This window comes from Gymnoscopelus braueri (genome assembly GCF_963280865.1).
Source record: "Gymnoscopelus braueri genome assembly, chromosome: 8".
Classification (NCBI taxonomy): Eukaryota; Metazoa; Chordata; class Actinopteri; order Myctophiformes; family Myctophidae; genus Gymnoscopelus; species Gymnoscopelus braueri.
Window position 1 is genome coordinate 20,296,377 of NC_137609.1, and position 14,055 is coordinate 20,310,431.

A 14,055-nucleotide genomic window follows, 5' to 3' on the forward strand; every position below is an offset into this window, starting at 1 on the left:
CCCCTGACTTATATAGGATGGAGGGCGGGCCCTCCAGTCAGAGGGAGGTCAGAATCCAGCCAAAGGTTTGTCTGGAGTTTATAAGGTAATGCTTCTGTGATCACGCCAGAGGGCGCTCTCCCATAGGCGAGACATCGAGTGAATATTTGAAATAAAACCTAGTGCGGCACCCACTACCATACAGCCGATTGACTGAATATGGAGATACAGGGATCCCTAATGTGTTCAGATACAGACATTTCGTGCATTGCCCTGTAAAATAATTTAGTTCTATTGTGTACGCTACCATGTTGGTGCAGCGCGGCCCAACTGTGACGGAAAGCTCGGCGAATCCGTGAAGCCGATGAGTTGGGTTGGCCAATCAGGGAAGCCGGTGCCTACAAAACTCCTGCACACAGAGAGATTTTACACTGATTTAAATTAGCACTCCAGATTTTGCTATACTCTGCATCATGTTGATGATGAGGAAGTGACATGCATTCTTTCCAACCCAGTGCATTTTCAGTCATGAGACAAGCCCGTGTTTGGGAATTCCCGATTCAAGTCGAGAGTTTTCTAATACAGGAACAATGGCTAGTTTTGTGCCTCAGGATTGACTGAACTTCCTCTGTCCTCTGTGGTGACCCCAGTGGGGTTCTGGTCACGGCCGACCTACTTGCATCCTTCCATCTCTCCATCTTGTCTTGTGTGTTTTGGCTCTCTGCCCTCAAGGACAAGCTCTCCCATTCAAGCTAGCTGGCAGGGCAGCCGGCAGCAGTGATGCCCTAACTGAGGAGTGACGCATCATTATGTAAATACGGACAGTTTTATTTCAAGGTCTGCCTTTTCTGAACACTTGTGGTCGTGGAGCCTCAACCTAACCACTCTGAGTGGGCCATGTTCTACTTGTTGCTGTGGACCTGTGTTCTTAAAATTCCCTTCAGGCATGGAACTTATTTAGTATTTTCTTTTGAGAATCACACAGTCTTTTGTGTGAGGAGAATAACTTTTAACCACTTTCTAAAATATATTTGTAGATATTTTGTGTGGAGATTGACAGGAAATGGGGATAAAGGCTGCATGAGAGCCTATGGTACTTCACCCATTTTCAACCTATCTTGATATAATTGATCCTGACTAATGCTCATGATAATATGGTACAATTTTTGTCTACTCGGTCTGCTTCTCAGAGGAGGGCTGTGGGCAGTTCAGAAATCCGCCTACCAGTAACGTCATCGTTAGGCAGGTTTCTTTTTTCTTTTTTTTAACCAGATTTCATCCATATATATTTTTTACTAACACAAGATCAATAGCTTCCATTATAGCATGCTAGCTTTCCAGGAGTAGAAAGCCTGCCGTTTCTATTAGCTTGGATTCCCCATCAATGATGTCACTGGTACAACAAAGAGTGAGTAGACAAAAATGGTACCATATTATAATGAGCATTAGTGAGGACCAATTATATGAAGATAGGTTGAAAATAGGTGAAGTCGTCCTTTAACCACTCGGCCACCGGTGCCCAAAATTGGTACTTTCTCCTGATTGGCTGAGATTTTGACACCTACCGGAAAATGTATTTTCTGTTTATTAAAGAGCTAGAGAGACGGGGAGACTCCTGTTACTGAACAAACACTCTATAGCAATGATTACTATCAGAATATAGTGCTTTAACCTTTTAACAAAATACTTTTTGTTTTAACCAAAAAATATCACTTACCCTACCTTTAAGTGATTAACACAACCTGATGTATGTTGGATTGCTGCGCCAGACAAAACAACTGCAGTGCTTTGCTCTGTCCATATGGGGGCAGTCAGTCAGTTTGTCAGTGCCGCCAGGAGTGGTCTGCCAGTGACCACAAGGAAAGCAGACAGCAGCATATGTCTGTGTAATGTAGAATGCACCAGAACTACACATGCTGCATGTTAACTGGCAGCCATTGTGGTAGCTCTGAAGGAAAACAATGAGGAAATCAAAAATAGAGAGAGGGGATGTAAAGTAGATTTTCAAACTATATAACATTGTTACCTTCCTAAAATAATGGCCTATGTCATATTTAAAGTTAGAAAAAAGCAAATAAATAAAGAGAACCAAATATAGAAAATATTCTTTTTTTATAAGAAATTACTTGTGCCATTATTTTGAGAAGATGAAGGCATGCTAGTCTTTGTAATGGTGTTGTATTGTGCCTTTATATATATTATTTTTGTTGAGTTAAGCTTGATCAAAAAAATATTTTTCTCCAGATAGAATAGCCTCTATCAGGAAAGCAAGTGTTTCAGAGCAATTCTGACACACGTAAGTAATATAGACAGTTAATGCACTTTAAGTAATTAATAGAAAATTAAATAGAGTAAGTGAATGTATCACAACCGTGAAGTAATGGAATGTGCAAAACACTGCTTAGTGATTCTGTCTGTTTTAGTATCTAACAGTGATTGTCTTTCTTTTTTTCTCTCTCTCTCTCTCTCTCTCTCTCTCTCTCTCTCTCTCTCTCTCTCTCTCTCTCTCTCTCTCTCTCTTTTTTTTCTCCGTCCAGGTTGGCTTCTTTCCAAGTGAGTGTGTGGAGCTGATAAATGATAAGGTGCCGCAGTCCGTTACCAACTCGGTGCCAAAACCAGGTACTATTCCTTCTTTGATACCAATTATAGGACATTTGTTTTACGGAAATGATTGCTGATTGGACTTGTCTGTTAATGATTGATGTGGGGGTATTCCCTGGTTTTAAATCATGTGGTGTGTGTGTGTGTGTGTGTGTGTGTGTGTGTGTGTGTGTGTGTGTGTGTGTGTGTGTGTGTGTGTGTGTGTGTGTGTGTGTGTGTGTGTGTGTGTGTGTGTGAGAGTGTGTGCGCGTGTGCGTGTGTGTCTGTGTCTGTGTGCGTGTGTGTACACAGTACGCGCGTGCATGTGTATAGCATGAGGATGTGTGTCATAAAGGGTGTGTCCCAGCTGTTACTATTGCTAGTCTACAATTCCTGTTACATCATTGAAGTACTGCTATGTATATTCTTAATCATTGGTGGTCGCAAACCTAAGACCATAATCAAGTGTAAATGTATCATGGTGCTATAAACAGGGATTAGTGGGAATTCAGCTTACATGCTTATTAACAGTAAAAAGGAAAGGAAATCCTTACTGTAATTCCAACAAGTTGTCTTCTTAATAGCTGGTTAATCGCACTGTAATAACTCAGTGTAGTGCTAATCCACAGCAAATAAGTATGCCATGCCATTGCCAATGTAAACAAACATACAAACCCCAAGAACACTTCACAGCAACAAAGAAGAACAAATAATCATCACAATCATAAAGCACAGTGCCAACATTCCTTATGCCTTGTGGCAGCAATATAGAATGAACTTTGCCCTCGCCTCCTCATGTGGATAATACAGCCAGTGGCACTGGCAGCCAATGAAAAGAGCAGCTTATGTCATGCCTGGGATGACAGGCTCTTTTGAACAGGCCATGAGATCATTTATCAGTCCACGTCATGACTTCCAATTCCAAAGACTGATTTCAGCCATGTGACTCACTGACAGAGCCATTCATGTGGCTTTGGGTGGGCGGGTGGGGTAGTATCCCAACCATGGAAAAGCCTGCGGGAGTGAAGGAGCTAGAGAAGTGATGACACAGCGCAACAACCCAACCCCACAAGATCCACAATTATGGGGATGGTATGATTAAAGGCGTGGGGTTTCATATGCTGTTTGGACGTTCGTGTTATTCGATGTTTCAAGCCAAACATTCAGGCCTGTCACATTGTGTGTCGTGAACAGATCTTGCATTTTGCGGTGTTGTGTAAAGTATTGCAGTGTGCACAACAGACACTTCCGTCAGTCTCTTTGACTTAATTTAATACGCTTTTTGGGCTATGGCTTGCATTAGTTATTTATTCATTTAGTTTTTTGTTAAATGTGCATTTATATGTTTGTTTTGGATGTTTACTTACATTTGCATGGCTGAGGACAACAAATGCAGAATATACCCAAACTCTACCCTTGGGGCAGAAAACTGACCCCCGGAATGGTGGTTGGGCTGCCTGTTACAATATGAGAATGTTTTTCATTGCGTATTCGCTACTGCCACCATGCATTGTTAATGCCGTCCTTGTTGTCCTTTCACTGAACAGAGGAATGTATTATTTAGAAGGGATTGTTTTTTGTTTTGTTTCGTTTTTTGGCTTTTTATGCTTGTGATGACTCACCCCTCCGCTGTCTGCCTCAGCATCCCCCTGCTCTGGTCTGCAGCCTGCTTCCTGGAGTCTCTTCCCACCCTGTGCGTGCTGGTATACACATTGCATCCCCCTCATCCCCCCCCTTTGGCATACACTCAGCCATAAACACGCTATAAATGTTTGCATGTGCATGGAATTTAGTTCTTCAGCTTTTGGCACATGATTTTATCCTGCTTGCTACTTTTACAAATGACGATTTGCGTCAATGCTACCATGTCGAATATTGATAACTCTTAAGCAAATTAAGTGTGATTTTATTGGTTTATGAATGCAAATGCAAATTAAATCAACCACATAAATAATAAATGTATAGAACAGACATTTCCATTGATAGCAATTATGTGCTTCCATGTCAATAAGGAAGAGGAATTAAGTAGTTGGCTGTGAAGAAGGAAGTAAGGCACTCATGACATATTTGTACTTTTCTATTTCCCTGGAATAGAACACAATTTATTGTTTTACTATTTTAAGATAAGATAATATATTTTTTTTGGAAATTTGGCTTTGGTTTCAACACATTAAAACATTAAAGGAAACCCAGGAACAGCCAACTCACACAGTCACAGTATAGACAGTTTAACACCGTATCTACTGTATGTTATTGTCATACATACATACATACATACATACATACATACATACATACATACATACATACATACATACATACATACATGCATACTGTACATACGTACATACTTGCATATACACATCATACATACAGGTACATACATCTGTTTTCCTAACAATGATGGTGATGACACTAGGAAGTGGGAACAAAGGGGTATCATAGAATGCAAAACGCCTTGCATGGCGCAGTACAAAAGTGCATTGATGATTATGTTGTCTAACTTGAAGCGCTTCTCTCCCTCTGCCAATCCTCCGTGCGTGCGTGCCATACGCCCGTCCGTCCGTCCGTCTATCCATCCGTCCCTCCATGCATCCATCCATCCATCCTTCCATCCATTGGTTCATCTGGCTGCATGCAGACTTGGAGATGGAGAGTATAAAGCCAGACAATGCATGGGTGGCAGGCCCGCTAAACCACTACGGCGTAAATTCAGGTAGATTATGTTTTTAAAGAATTTCTAAGTGTGCAGCACTGCTGCCACTAACACTAAAACTAACTCTACATCTTTAAGCACTCTTAATACTGTGTGACTGACAACACTTAATAATAACAACAGATGCACCCGCACTAGAAATATCCTCAAAACTGTTCTACTGTAGCTTGATATTGGAGATGTTCTATGGGAAGTTTCACCAATAACCTGACCTGTGCATGACTAGACTTTCTCATGCATCACTACCACACCTTTACAGAGGGTGTTGCTTAGCTAGAGATTAACCATTCATTCAGAACATGTTTGTTAACTGTATGCCCCTTTAATACCTGTCCCTGGCTAATGTAATTCAGTATATTACCGTATATATTCTTCAAATACAGCTGAAGTTTGTGGAGTTTTTCTTGAACAAAATTTGCCATAACACTTTTCTGAGATTAGAGATTCAGAGTGTGTGTGCTGCAAACATTCCAACTTTACCTTTTAGTTTAGTTTCACTACACTTAATATCGTCCCTCTTGTTATCAAATTGCTGCTGTGTTTCGCATGTGTTTAAAGTATATCAGAATTCATTTATCAATTAATTCCAATTAAAAGATGGTGTGAAAAAAATGCAAATCCAAAAAAATTACTGAATTAGGCATGACTAAGGCTAAAATAGGAAAATATAACATTGTGCCTCCTGTTCTCTCTCTCTTTACCGTAGAGTCTGTATTGTATTCCTCAAAATGCATGTAAATTACTTTTGGGTGTGTGTGTGTTTGGGGGGCAAGGTTACTACAGCATTTCTCAAGGCTGTCAAGTGTTGCCCTGTTTCTGGGCCATAGCCAGCTGTATTTGTGTGTTTCTGTTTGGTTGAAGTTGAAAGGCCACGGCAGGGGCACCATGGTGCTGGGTCTAGACTGGCCTTGATTTATTTAATCCTTTTACAATGAGAGGGGCTGTAAACCCCTGCATTGAGAGTTAAGCTTTGTGCTGCAACAGTAAGAATCTCTGTCTGCCTCTCCATGGTGACTGAAAGCATACATTCCTGCAGGGAACCCCAGCAGGGTTTTTTAAAAAAAACATGCTCGCACTGGATAAATCAGGGGTGTCAAACTACTGGCCCATGAGTCAGATTCAGCCTGTGGGAAGACTTGTGGGAAAAGAATAATAAAGTAAAAATTACTTAGCAAAAAATCATATAACAGTTCAAATATTCACATCCAGTTATCCTCCATTTGGGTGTGGCAGCCTCTCTCTCCCCCCTTGCTACTGTTGAGTATGACCAATAAACATAATGATGTGTATGTATTTACACCATGTACACCTTGTATCTTACATAACATAACGTATACATTCCATAACACGTACCGGGCAAAGCTGCCATACATCGAAGACACTAGAGGCAGCAATAACCTCCCGCTGTGTGTAAGCACCATGCACAAGGGCTCCACTTATGTTGTCTCACCCCTGAGTGCCAGCACTGCACTTAAGATCTTGAAGCTGAGAGAATAATGTTTTGCAACTTCATAACAATTGATGAGAGCACATGCAGACCTTATTATGAAGCGTTTTGTGTAATGTGACATAATATGACAACATTCATGCTTTTCAGCATGAATGTTGTCATGCAGACAACAACTATAATCCGGCCCGCATGTCATCACAGACAACAACTATAATCCGGCCCGCATGAAGTCACATTTTGACCAGTCTGTCCCGCGACCTAAAATGATTTTGACACCCCTGGACTGGATCCAATGTGGTCACAACTTTGTTCTGCTGTGATGGGAGTTGTTCATATGCTGCGTGGTGTTTCAGTTTTAAAAAGACTGCAAAACCCAGGTGTGTTTTTAATGCTTTGGTCTGTCCATTCCATATGTCAAGTCCATCTGCAATATAAATTGACGGGTTAACCGGATGAGTTGCATATGAGATTAGGGTTCTTCTGTACTACTAGCCTGGTCATGCCAGTTGTTCATTTAACTGAGTGTGAAAATGGGCCAATTTGTTTTGACAGAGAACAGGACTGTGTACATTCATACACCTTTATTTGTGGATGCAGAGTGATGGTCAATGTTCATTGCTTCTCCAGCTGGCCCTATGAGACCTGCCAGGTGTTTTTTACCCACATGTTGTGTCCACCTCTTTCCATCCCTCTGAAGCCCAGGCCTCAGTCATGTCTGGGGACAAGTGATTTGGACAGCTGTAACCATATATGAGCCAAGACAGCTGGTTATGTGCAGGAGAAAAGAGAGACAGAGTATGATTTGTCCTCCTGTCCCTTGGGTGCTTAGACAATTTCCTGGTGCATATGGTCTAGGCTGTGAAACTATGCTAAGCACTGTGAGGAACTTGTGTGAAGTGGTACTCCAGAGTGCAATAGATGAGATTGTGTTGAACACTTTCTTTTCTCTCTTTAAAGCAGACAGGCTACTTTTGTTTATGTGCATTCACCTGGTTCCCCCTGTTGTGAACACTTGCAGTATGTAGGACTTGTTAGAATGCAAATTAGTATGTACACTTTGCCTTCAGGGTATTTATGATACATTACAGAGTGAATCGTAAGATGTGCATCACTGAATGTCTTTCACTATCTTCACTGGTAACATGACATCAGTATTGCAATGGTGTCCAATTACTATTAAAGCACACAAACACCCAAAGGGTTTAGTGGGACTTAAACCCATTTAATTTTAAATCTGCTTTGGATACCCCATTCTCTCATTTATTTTCTAGATTTTGGCAAGGTGTACCCAAACATGCCAGATTTACCAAAACAAACATTACAGTTTTGAGCCCAGAGATACCGTACAAGTATACTTTTAGACCTAATTTGCTGGCTACAGTTTTAACTTCATGAGTAACTGAAGAAGCGTGAAACTTAAATTAGAGAACCATGCGTCATTGTGTCTAAAATGGCAGGTATTGAAATAGAAGACGGTAGCAGACAAAAAAGCATTCCACTCTTTCATAGTGCCATTAAATTTGAGTTGCAGTTGAGCCATTTCCAGACATATCCACATCCTTCCCATTTCTAAATGAATCATCCAGATCACAGTTAAATAGCACTTCTGTGGGAGTTCTATGTAAGGTGCAAAAAAAAGTAGCAGACCAAGCATAGAGCAGAGCCCTGGGGGGGACCCTGGCCAACTAAGTAGACATATAGTTTAATAGTGGTAGGCAAAGTCGCACATGGACACTCCCTAACGTTACCATACTACTTAAAGGATCATCTGCACTTGTGCCTTTTTTATACCATAAATTTTTTTTAAAGCTTAAAATGAGTTACATCTTGAAATGAAAGCTCAATGGAATTACTCTGCTCAAAGCCAAATGGATATCCTAATACAAATTAAAGTAAAAAGTAGCTTTATCTTTGCATAAATGATGGGGGGTACATCTTCCTATCGCAGTGATTCAAATGCTAACTTTACTATCAGTGAAATGAGATGGGGTGTAATAATGAATGGCGTGCCAGTTTTTATACGTCAGTCATCTTATCTATAACCTATGACCGATATATTATAGCTCTGTGCCTATGACTTAATGTTTTGCCGAGGTTTAAGTGTGTGTGTGTGTGTGTGTAGTTGAGTTGAGTTGAGTTGAGTTGAGTTGAGTTGAGTTGTGTGTGTGTGTAGCCTACTTATTTGGCCTGGTCTGTGCAGAAGACATTTGGCGCTGATAGGCCCAGGGGTTTGCGAAGGAGATTAATAGCCCAGACAGACAAACTCACAAAGAGAACTCACACACCAGAATCAGACCGTCTTCTCTTCGGCTTGCCTCATTCAGAAGCCACCTAGTGTTGCCATGTCGGTTTATTATAAGCGACTTTTGGCTTATTTTTCTGTAAAGTCGCTTGTAAAAAATTGGTAGTTGCGGGTTGCGTTTTTTTGGGCTTGTTTCTAAAGTGTACATGCTTATTTAGGCTTGCTTCCAAATATTTTAATTATTTAAACCAATGGTTCTCAAACATTTTTATAAATGTTTTTTTTAGCCAGGGAGCATTTGTGTTGTTAGAATGTTTCAAATATTCCACATTTTATTGCAAGAGTTTTTGAAAATAGCAGATCTACAAGCTCACAATGCGTGTAGATCGGCTATTTTCAAATAGCCGATGCATAATAGGTTTAAAGTGCTCATGTGGCCTAAGTTGCTTCTTTTGGGCTTGTTTTCCTAGACCTGGTTGCTTGTTTCTCTCACAAAAGCTGGCAACACTGATAGACACATGTTGGACTCTAGTCGGGTTGTAAAACGATCCCGGGGAAGAAGAGGGAGTTGGTACTAGTTATTACATTAGCTGACAGGACAGAGAGGACAGATCTCTCTTTCTCAGTCTCTTTCTCTTTCTCTCTCTCTCTCTCTGAACCAATAATTACCATTGGTGCTTCTTTCTGCGACTCTCGATTGAAGTTTCGGCGCTCTTTCTTACGGTCAGAGACGGACAGGACAATGGCTCGATTATAAGTTTTCTTTGGATGTATTATTTTCAATCATTTAGCAACGTTATGATGGGCCGAAGGTAAGAAAATGCGTCTGAAAAAAGTTTAAGCCCAGGCTATGTTTTCTTTAGTGAAGAGGACGGCTCTCTTAATTGTCTTGCCTGGCTCACTGCATCTTATGAAAAAAAAATTGAAATGTTGAATTAGACCTCATACGCAAAGATCTTGAATTAGTGGAATATGAAAAAGTTAGAATTTCGTATTGCAATTATTAGAACATCTGCGCAGTATAAACATGGCAATTAAAAGTATGGAAAAAGTAACTATTCTGGTCAAATATTGGATTGATTGATTATAAGCTTTAAGCTTTAGGCGAGTGGTTCCCAAACTTTTTAGCTCGAGACCCCAAAGAGAAATTAAACGTTTGCCAGGGATCTAAATCCCGATCTACAAGCTCACAACGCGTTGATTTTCTTAGATTTTTGGTATTCATGAAATTATTTTTGAAAGATTTCTAAATTTGAACATTTGGGGTTTGTTTTTTGTTTTTTGGGGGGGTGGGGTGTTAATCTTTTAAAAGAAAAAAGCTATTTAAAAGAAAAAGAAAAATCTAATAATTTTGGAATATTTTTGAAACATTCTAACAACACAAATCTTGTATGGAGGGTCCCTGGCGCAAAATATTTTCAGATTTGGGGGACAAATACATATACATATTAATCTTATCTGGGGGTCCTTGCCCTGAAATGTTTGAGAACCACTTAAATTTTAAACAACATTTGGAAACATGCAACTACACCTTAGAAACGAGCGAATATTTACCAGCAACTTTACAGGGAAAAACAAGCCCAAAGTTGCTTATAATAAGCGGTCATGGCAACACTGGTTAGAGTAACTGTAATGTTGACGTTTGTTTTAACAGAACAATAGTTCAGTGCAGAATTCAAGCCTTTGTATTGTCTGTCCTCATTCATTTGCTGCTTCACCAACCACGCCCCTTGCTCTCTGTTTTCCTTACAGTACAGAGTGGTAATGGTAGACTAGAATAGTGGCTGATTACACATTACTGCTCTATGAAAGTTACTCATTACAGAGTTGAAAATAACCAGTTACTGATTACTTTTAAAGCTGACCCCACTTCTAGTCAGCTTAAAAATTCTTTGATTAGTGAGTGAGAGTGGCTCTGATATGGCATGTCTCATGATTGAAAACATTATGCTCCCCTTGTGCAACCCTTTGCACATCAATTAAAAATGTGTGAACAGGGGTATGAAAGACGGATTTAACAACACAGACAGTTGTACCATCATTCTATGTATATCCTTGTCTTTTCTTTCATCATCTTTGATTTTGGCAGATGTGACATCAAGGTTTGTTCTATCTTGCTTAATTTTATCAGGACAAAATTACAAATGTGTAAATTGGACAGAGACATTTTGTGTCATGTCTTTTGGACTCTGCAGTTTGCCATAGTCATTAGGTGCGGCCACACACAGCTAACTACATGACGTAGTTGCCTTGTCCTCGCTTCCCTCACTTACAGATGCATTTAGCAATCAAAGATGGAACAATAAGCCATTTTTCTCCTGGTACAACCACACCACTTGTGCTCTGTTGTGTCAACAAAGACCACTGTCACTCATGATCACATTTAGCAGGGAGACACTGTTCTGTTGTTTACTTTACGCTACTACGCTAAATGGCACCTCAAAATGCCAATGAGAGGTAGTTATAACAGCTAACCTAACACATATTGTGTTGAACAGTGTTTACTCTGATTCCATAGGCGGAGGAGCTTTTGTAAACATAGTGTAGTGGTGACCTACCATTAAAGTGGGCTTTCTTTGGATAAGTAGGTTTAGATGAGCACTTAACAATGGGCCTACAGATGTCAGTGATCAACCAATATTAGCGCTCCACCATAAAACTAAAATGTCTCACTCTCTATGTGATTGGAGATGGTTGTGCAGATGGAAAAGTATTGCTGAATAGAAAGCATTCTTCTAACAAACAAACAATTCTAACAGCATTTAGTTTGATGGCTGATGTATGTATTTTTTTGCCTGTAACAGGCAACACAGAGGTCCATTGGAACGTACCACTGTACTGAATTTACAAAAAATATCAGAATTTGTCATATGTATGTATGTATGTAATATAGGGGTTTAAAGTGGTCTATCTTCTCCTCATCCTCCTCTTCTCACTCTGGCTCATACTTGACCTCCACTGCCCTGTTTGTTTTCCCAGGCTGACACTGGTTGTTAAAGAGGGAGGAATTTGAGAGGGACTGGAGGCAAGAAACAATTAAGATTTTCGTATATAAATACGTGTATAAATATTCAAACTTTACTTTTAATTTCTTCTAGTAAAGAGTAACAAGGCCATTTGAGGTCATTTTCAATGCCAGCGTCAACATAATTGACGTTGAGTAACCTGGAAGTGCAAGCTGTCAGAATTCCCCAAACAGGACCTACTTGATTTATAGTTTTATGACTTCTGATAAGCATACAAATGCGAGGCTGAGACAATGGGCTCTTCTTTCCCTATCTGTGAATATTATGGCTGTCATTTCACCACCAGAAGAGCCTAAAACAAGACAACCTGTTCTAACAATATCATGCTATTGCAAGGCTATAATGTTATAGTAGTTTGATTAGTACTCTTTTCTTACCAAACCCTGCCTGATATATAAATGATACAGTCTCACCCTGGTGAATGGTTAAAGAACACATTCTATTGTTTTTCTGTCCACAAGTAATTTGGATTTCTGAAACAGAGCAATAGAGTCTGCCTGACTGCCTCCCGGCTATAATCCATGTTGACACTGAGCAGATGACAGCCTGAGTAAGTTCTTCACAAACTGGCATTTGCTGTCAGCCCCTCCACTCCACTGTGAGCTGATTTGTGTTCCTGAAAAAAAGTGACAAGTCAGTGTAATCCAATATAGTTGCACAGTCAGACCCTACATGATATGGAGGGCCTTAGATACCTGCACATTCGGTAAACAAAACCTCAGCCTTCTGTCTGACGGAATGGAAGCACAAAGGAATTCATCCCGGAGGGGAAAGTGAAGCTCCAGTTCTCTTGGAACACGAACAATGCATCTTATTGGTGAATGCTGTCCTGGAGGCAGCTTCTGGATTCAAAATGGATTTAGCTGCAGTCCATCTCTCATAACAAAATGACACAACAGAAACTCCCAAATGAAAGTTTGTTTTGTTTGCACATTGTTTCCTTGGAATACAACAGCTATACTAGGTTTCCTGCCACGGGTGCCATTGAGACAATAAAATGTGTTTTTATCCGGACTGCACCGTCAGAAATTCAGTCCATACTAGGTTTGATGAAGTGCTCAACTTGACCGCTTTCAGTTGGATATGTCAATGGTTCATTTGTAGATAAATAAGGTGTTGTGTGAGAAAGCTATCCTGCTTTTTTTCCCTTGCTTGTTTTGGTTTTATGCATGATTACAAAAATAATTACTACTACAACAAAGCAATTGCTTTCATGATGTTTGGATGGATGCTGTTGCCAAAAGATGTTAAATTATAGTTTTCTTAGGGATCGGCAAGCAAGCGGGAAACAGTTAACAAGGTTAAAGGGTAACAAACTGATTACGGTACCTCATTTATCAGATACACGTTCCCTTGATCCTTAGGGTGTTTCTCTCTTGTTTCTTCCCCTTGTGGGTTGGACTTGTTGGAAGACTTGTAAGCGTACGTAGATCATAAAGATAATCAATGGCTTCTCATGAGGAAGGCGGAAAGCGTTGTAGACAAAAACAGTTGAGGGGAGGTGCTTCCAATGAGCAATACTGAACTCATTAACACCTATGGCACTCTGAGGCTGTTTTTCTCTTTGCTAATTGACAGTATGTAATGTGACATGTATTGCTTAGTATTTGGTGTGAAGACATAGTCACAAGACCGGCAAATGAAATACAAAATGTGTTTTTTGTCTTATGGAATGAAATCCAATCCATTACTCTTTCTGAACATGCACAGTACACTTTTTGACATAAAGATGTTAGCTAGTTCCACTTCCACAATTTCACACATCAGCAACAAGTTTATGGTGATCATCATAACCAGCCATGAATGTAGTCAGTCAGGAGCCTGCTACTTCAATCTCTTGGACATTTTAATCCTACTGTCATCAACTCTATCAAACCACTTGTCAAAGAAAGTGACCCAAAAGGAGTTAATGACCTACTTTATATTCCTGTCTGCACCCCTGTAACTTAACACTGTGGTAAAGTACGCAGAGTGTCATATTACACATTACATTATAAAATCCAGAGTGTTGTTAATTTAGCTCTTAGAGTGTCCAAATGTAACACAATGGACCTGTTAAAAT

At 40.0% G+C, this 14,055-nt stretch overlaps 1 protein-coding gene across 6 annotated transcripts in view; it reads left to right on the plus strand.

The window, feature by feature from the left end:
• arhgap32b (Rho GTPase activating protein 32b) overlaps positions 1-14,055 on the plus strand; it is a 106,512-nt gene that overhangs the window by 73,330 nt on the left and 19,127 nt on the right. For 2 of the 6 annotated variants that reach the window (XM_080436622.1, XM_080436625.1), the window contains 3 exons: positions 2,517-2,598; positions 4,202-4,252; positions 5,201-5,275. In XM_080436622.1, coding sequence (XP_080292748.1) covers positions 2,517-2,598; positions 4,202-4,252; positions 5,201-5,275 — 208 coding nt within the window. Of the gene's footprint in view, positions 1-685; positions 791-2,516; positions 2,599-4,201; positions 4,253-5,200; positions 5,276-9,579; positions 9,780-14,055 lie in introns of those variants that run through there. The other 4 variants (XM_080436626.1, XM_080436623.1, XM_080436624.1 and 1 more) reach the window with 4 other exon arrangements.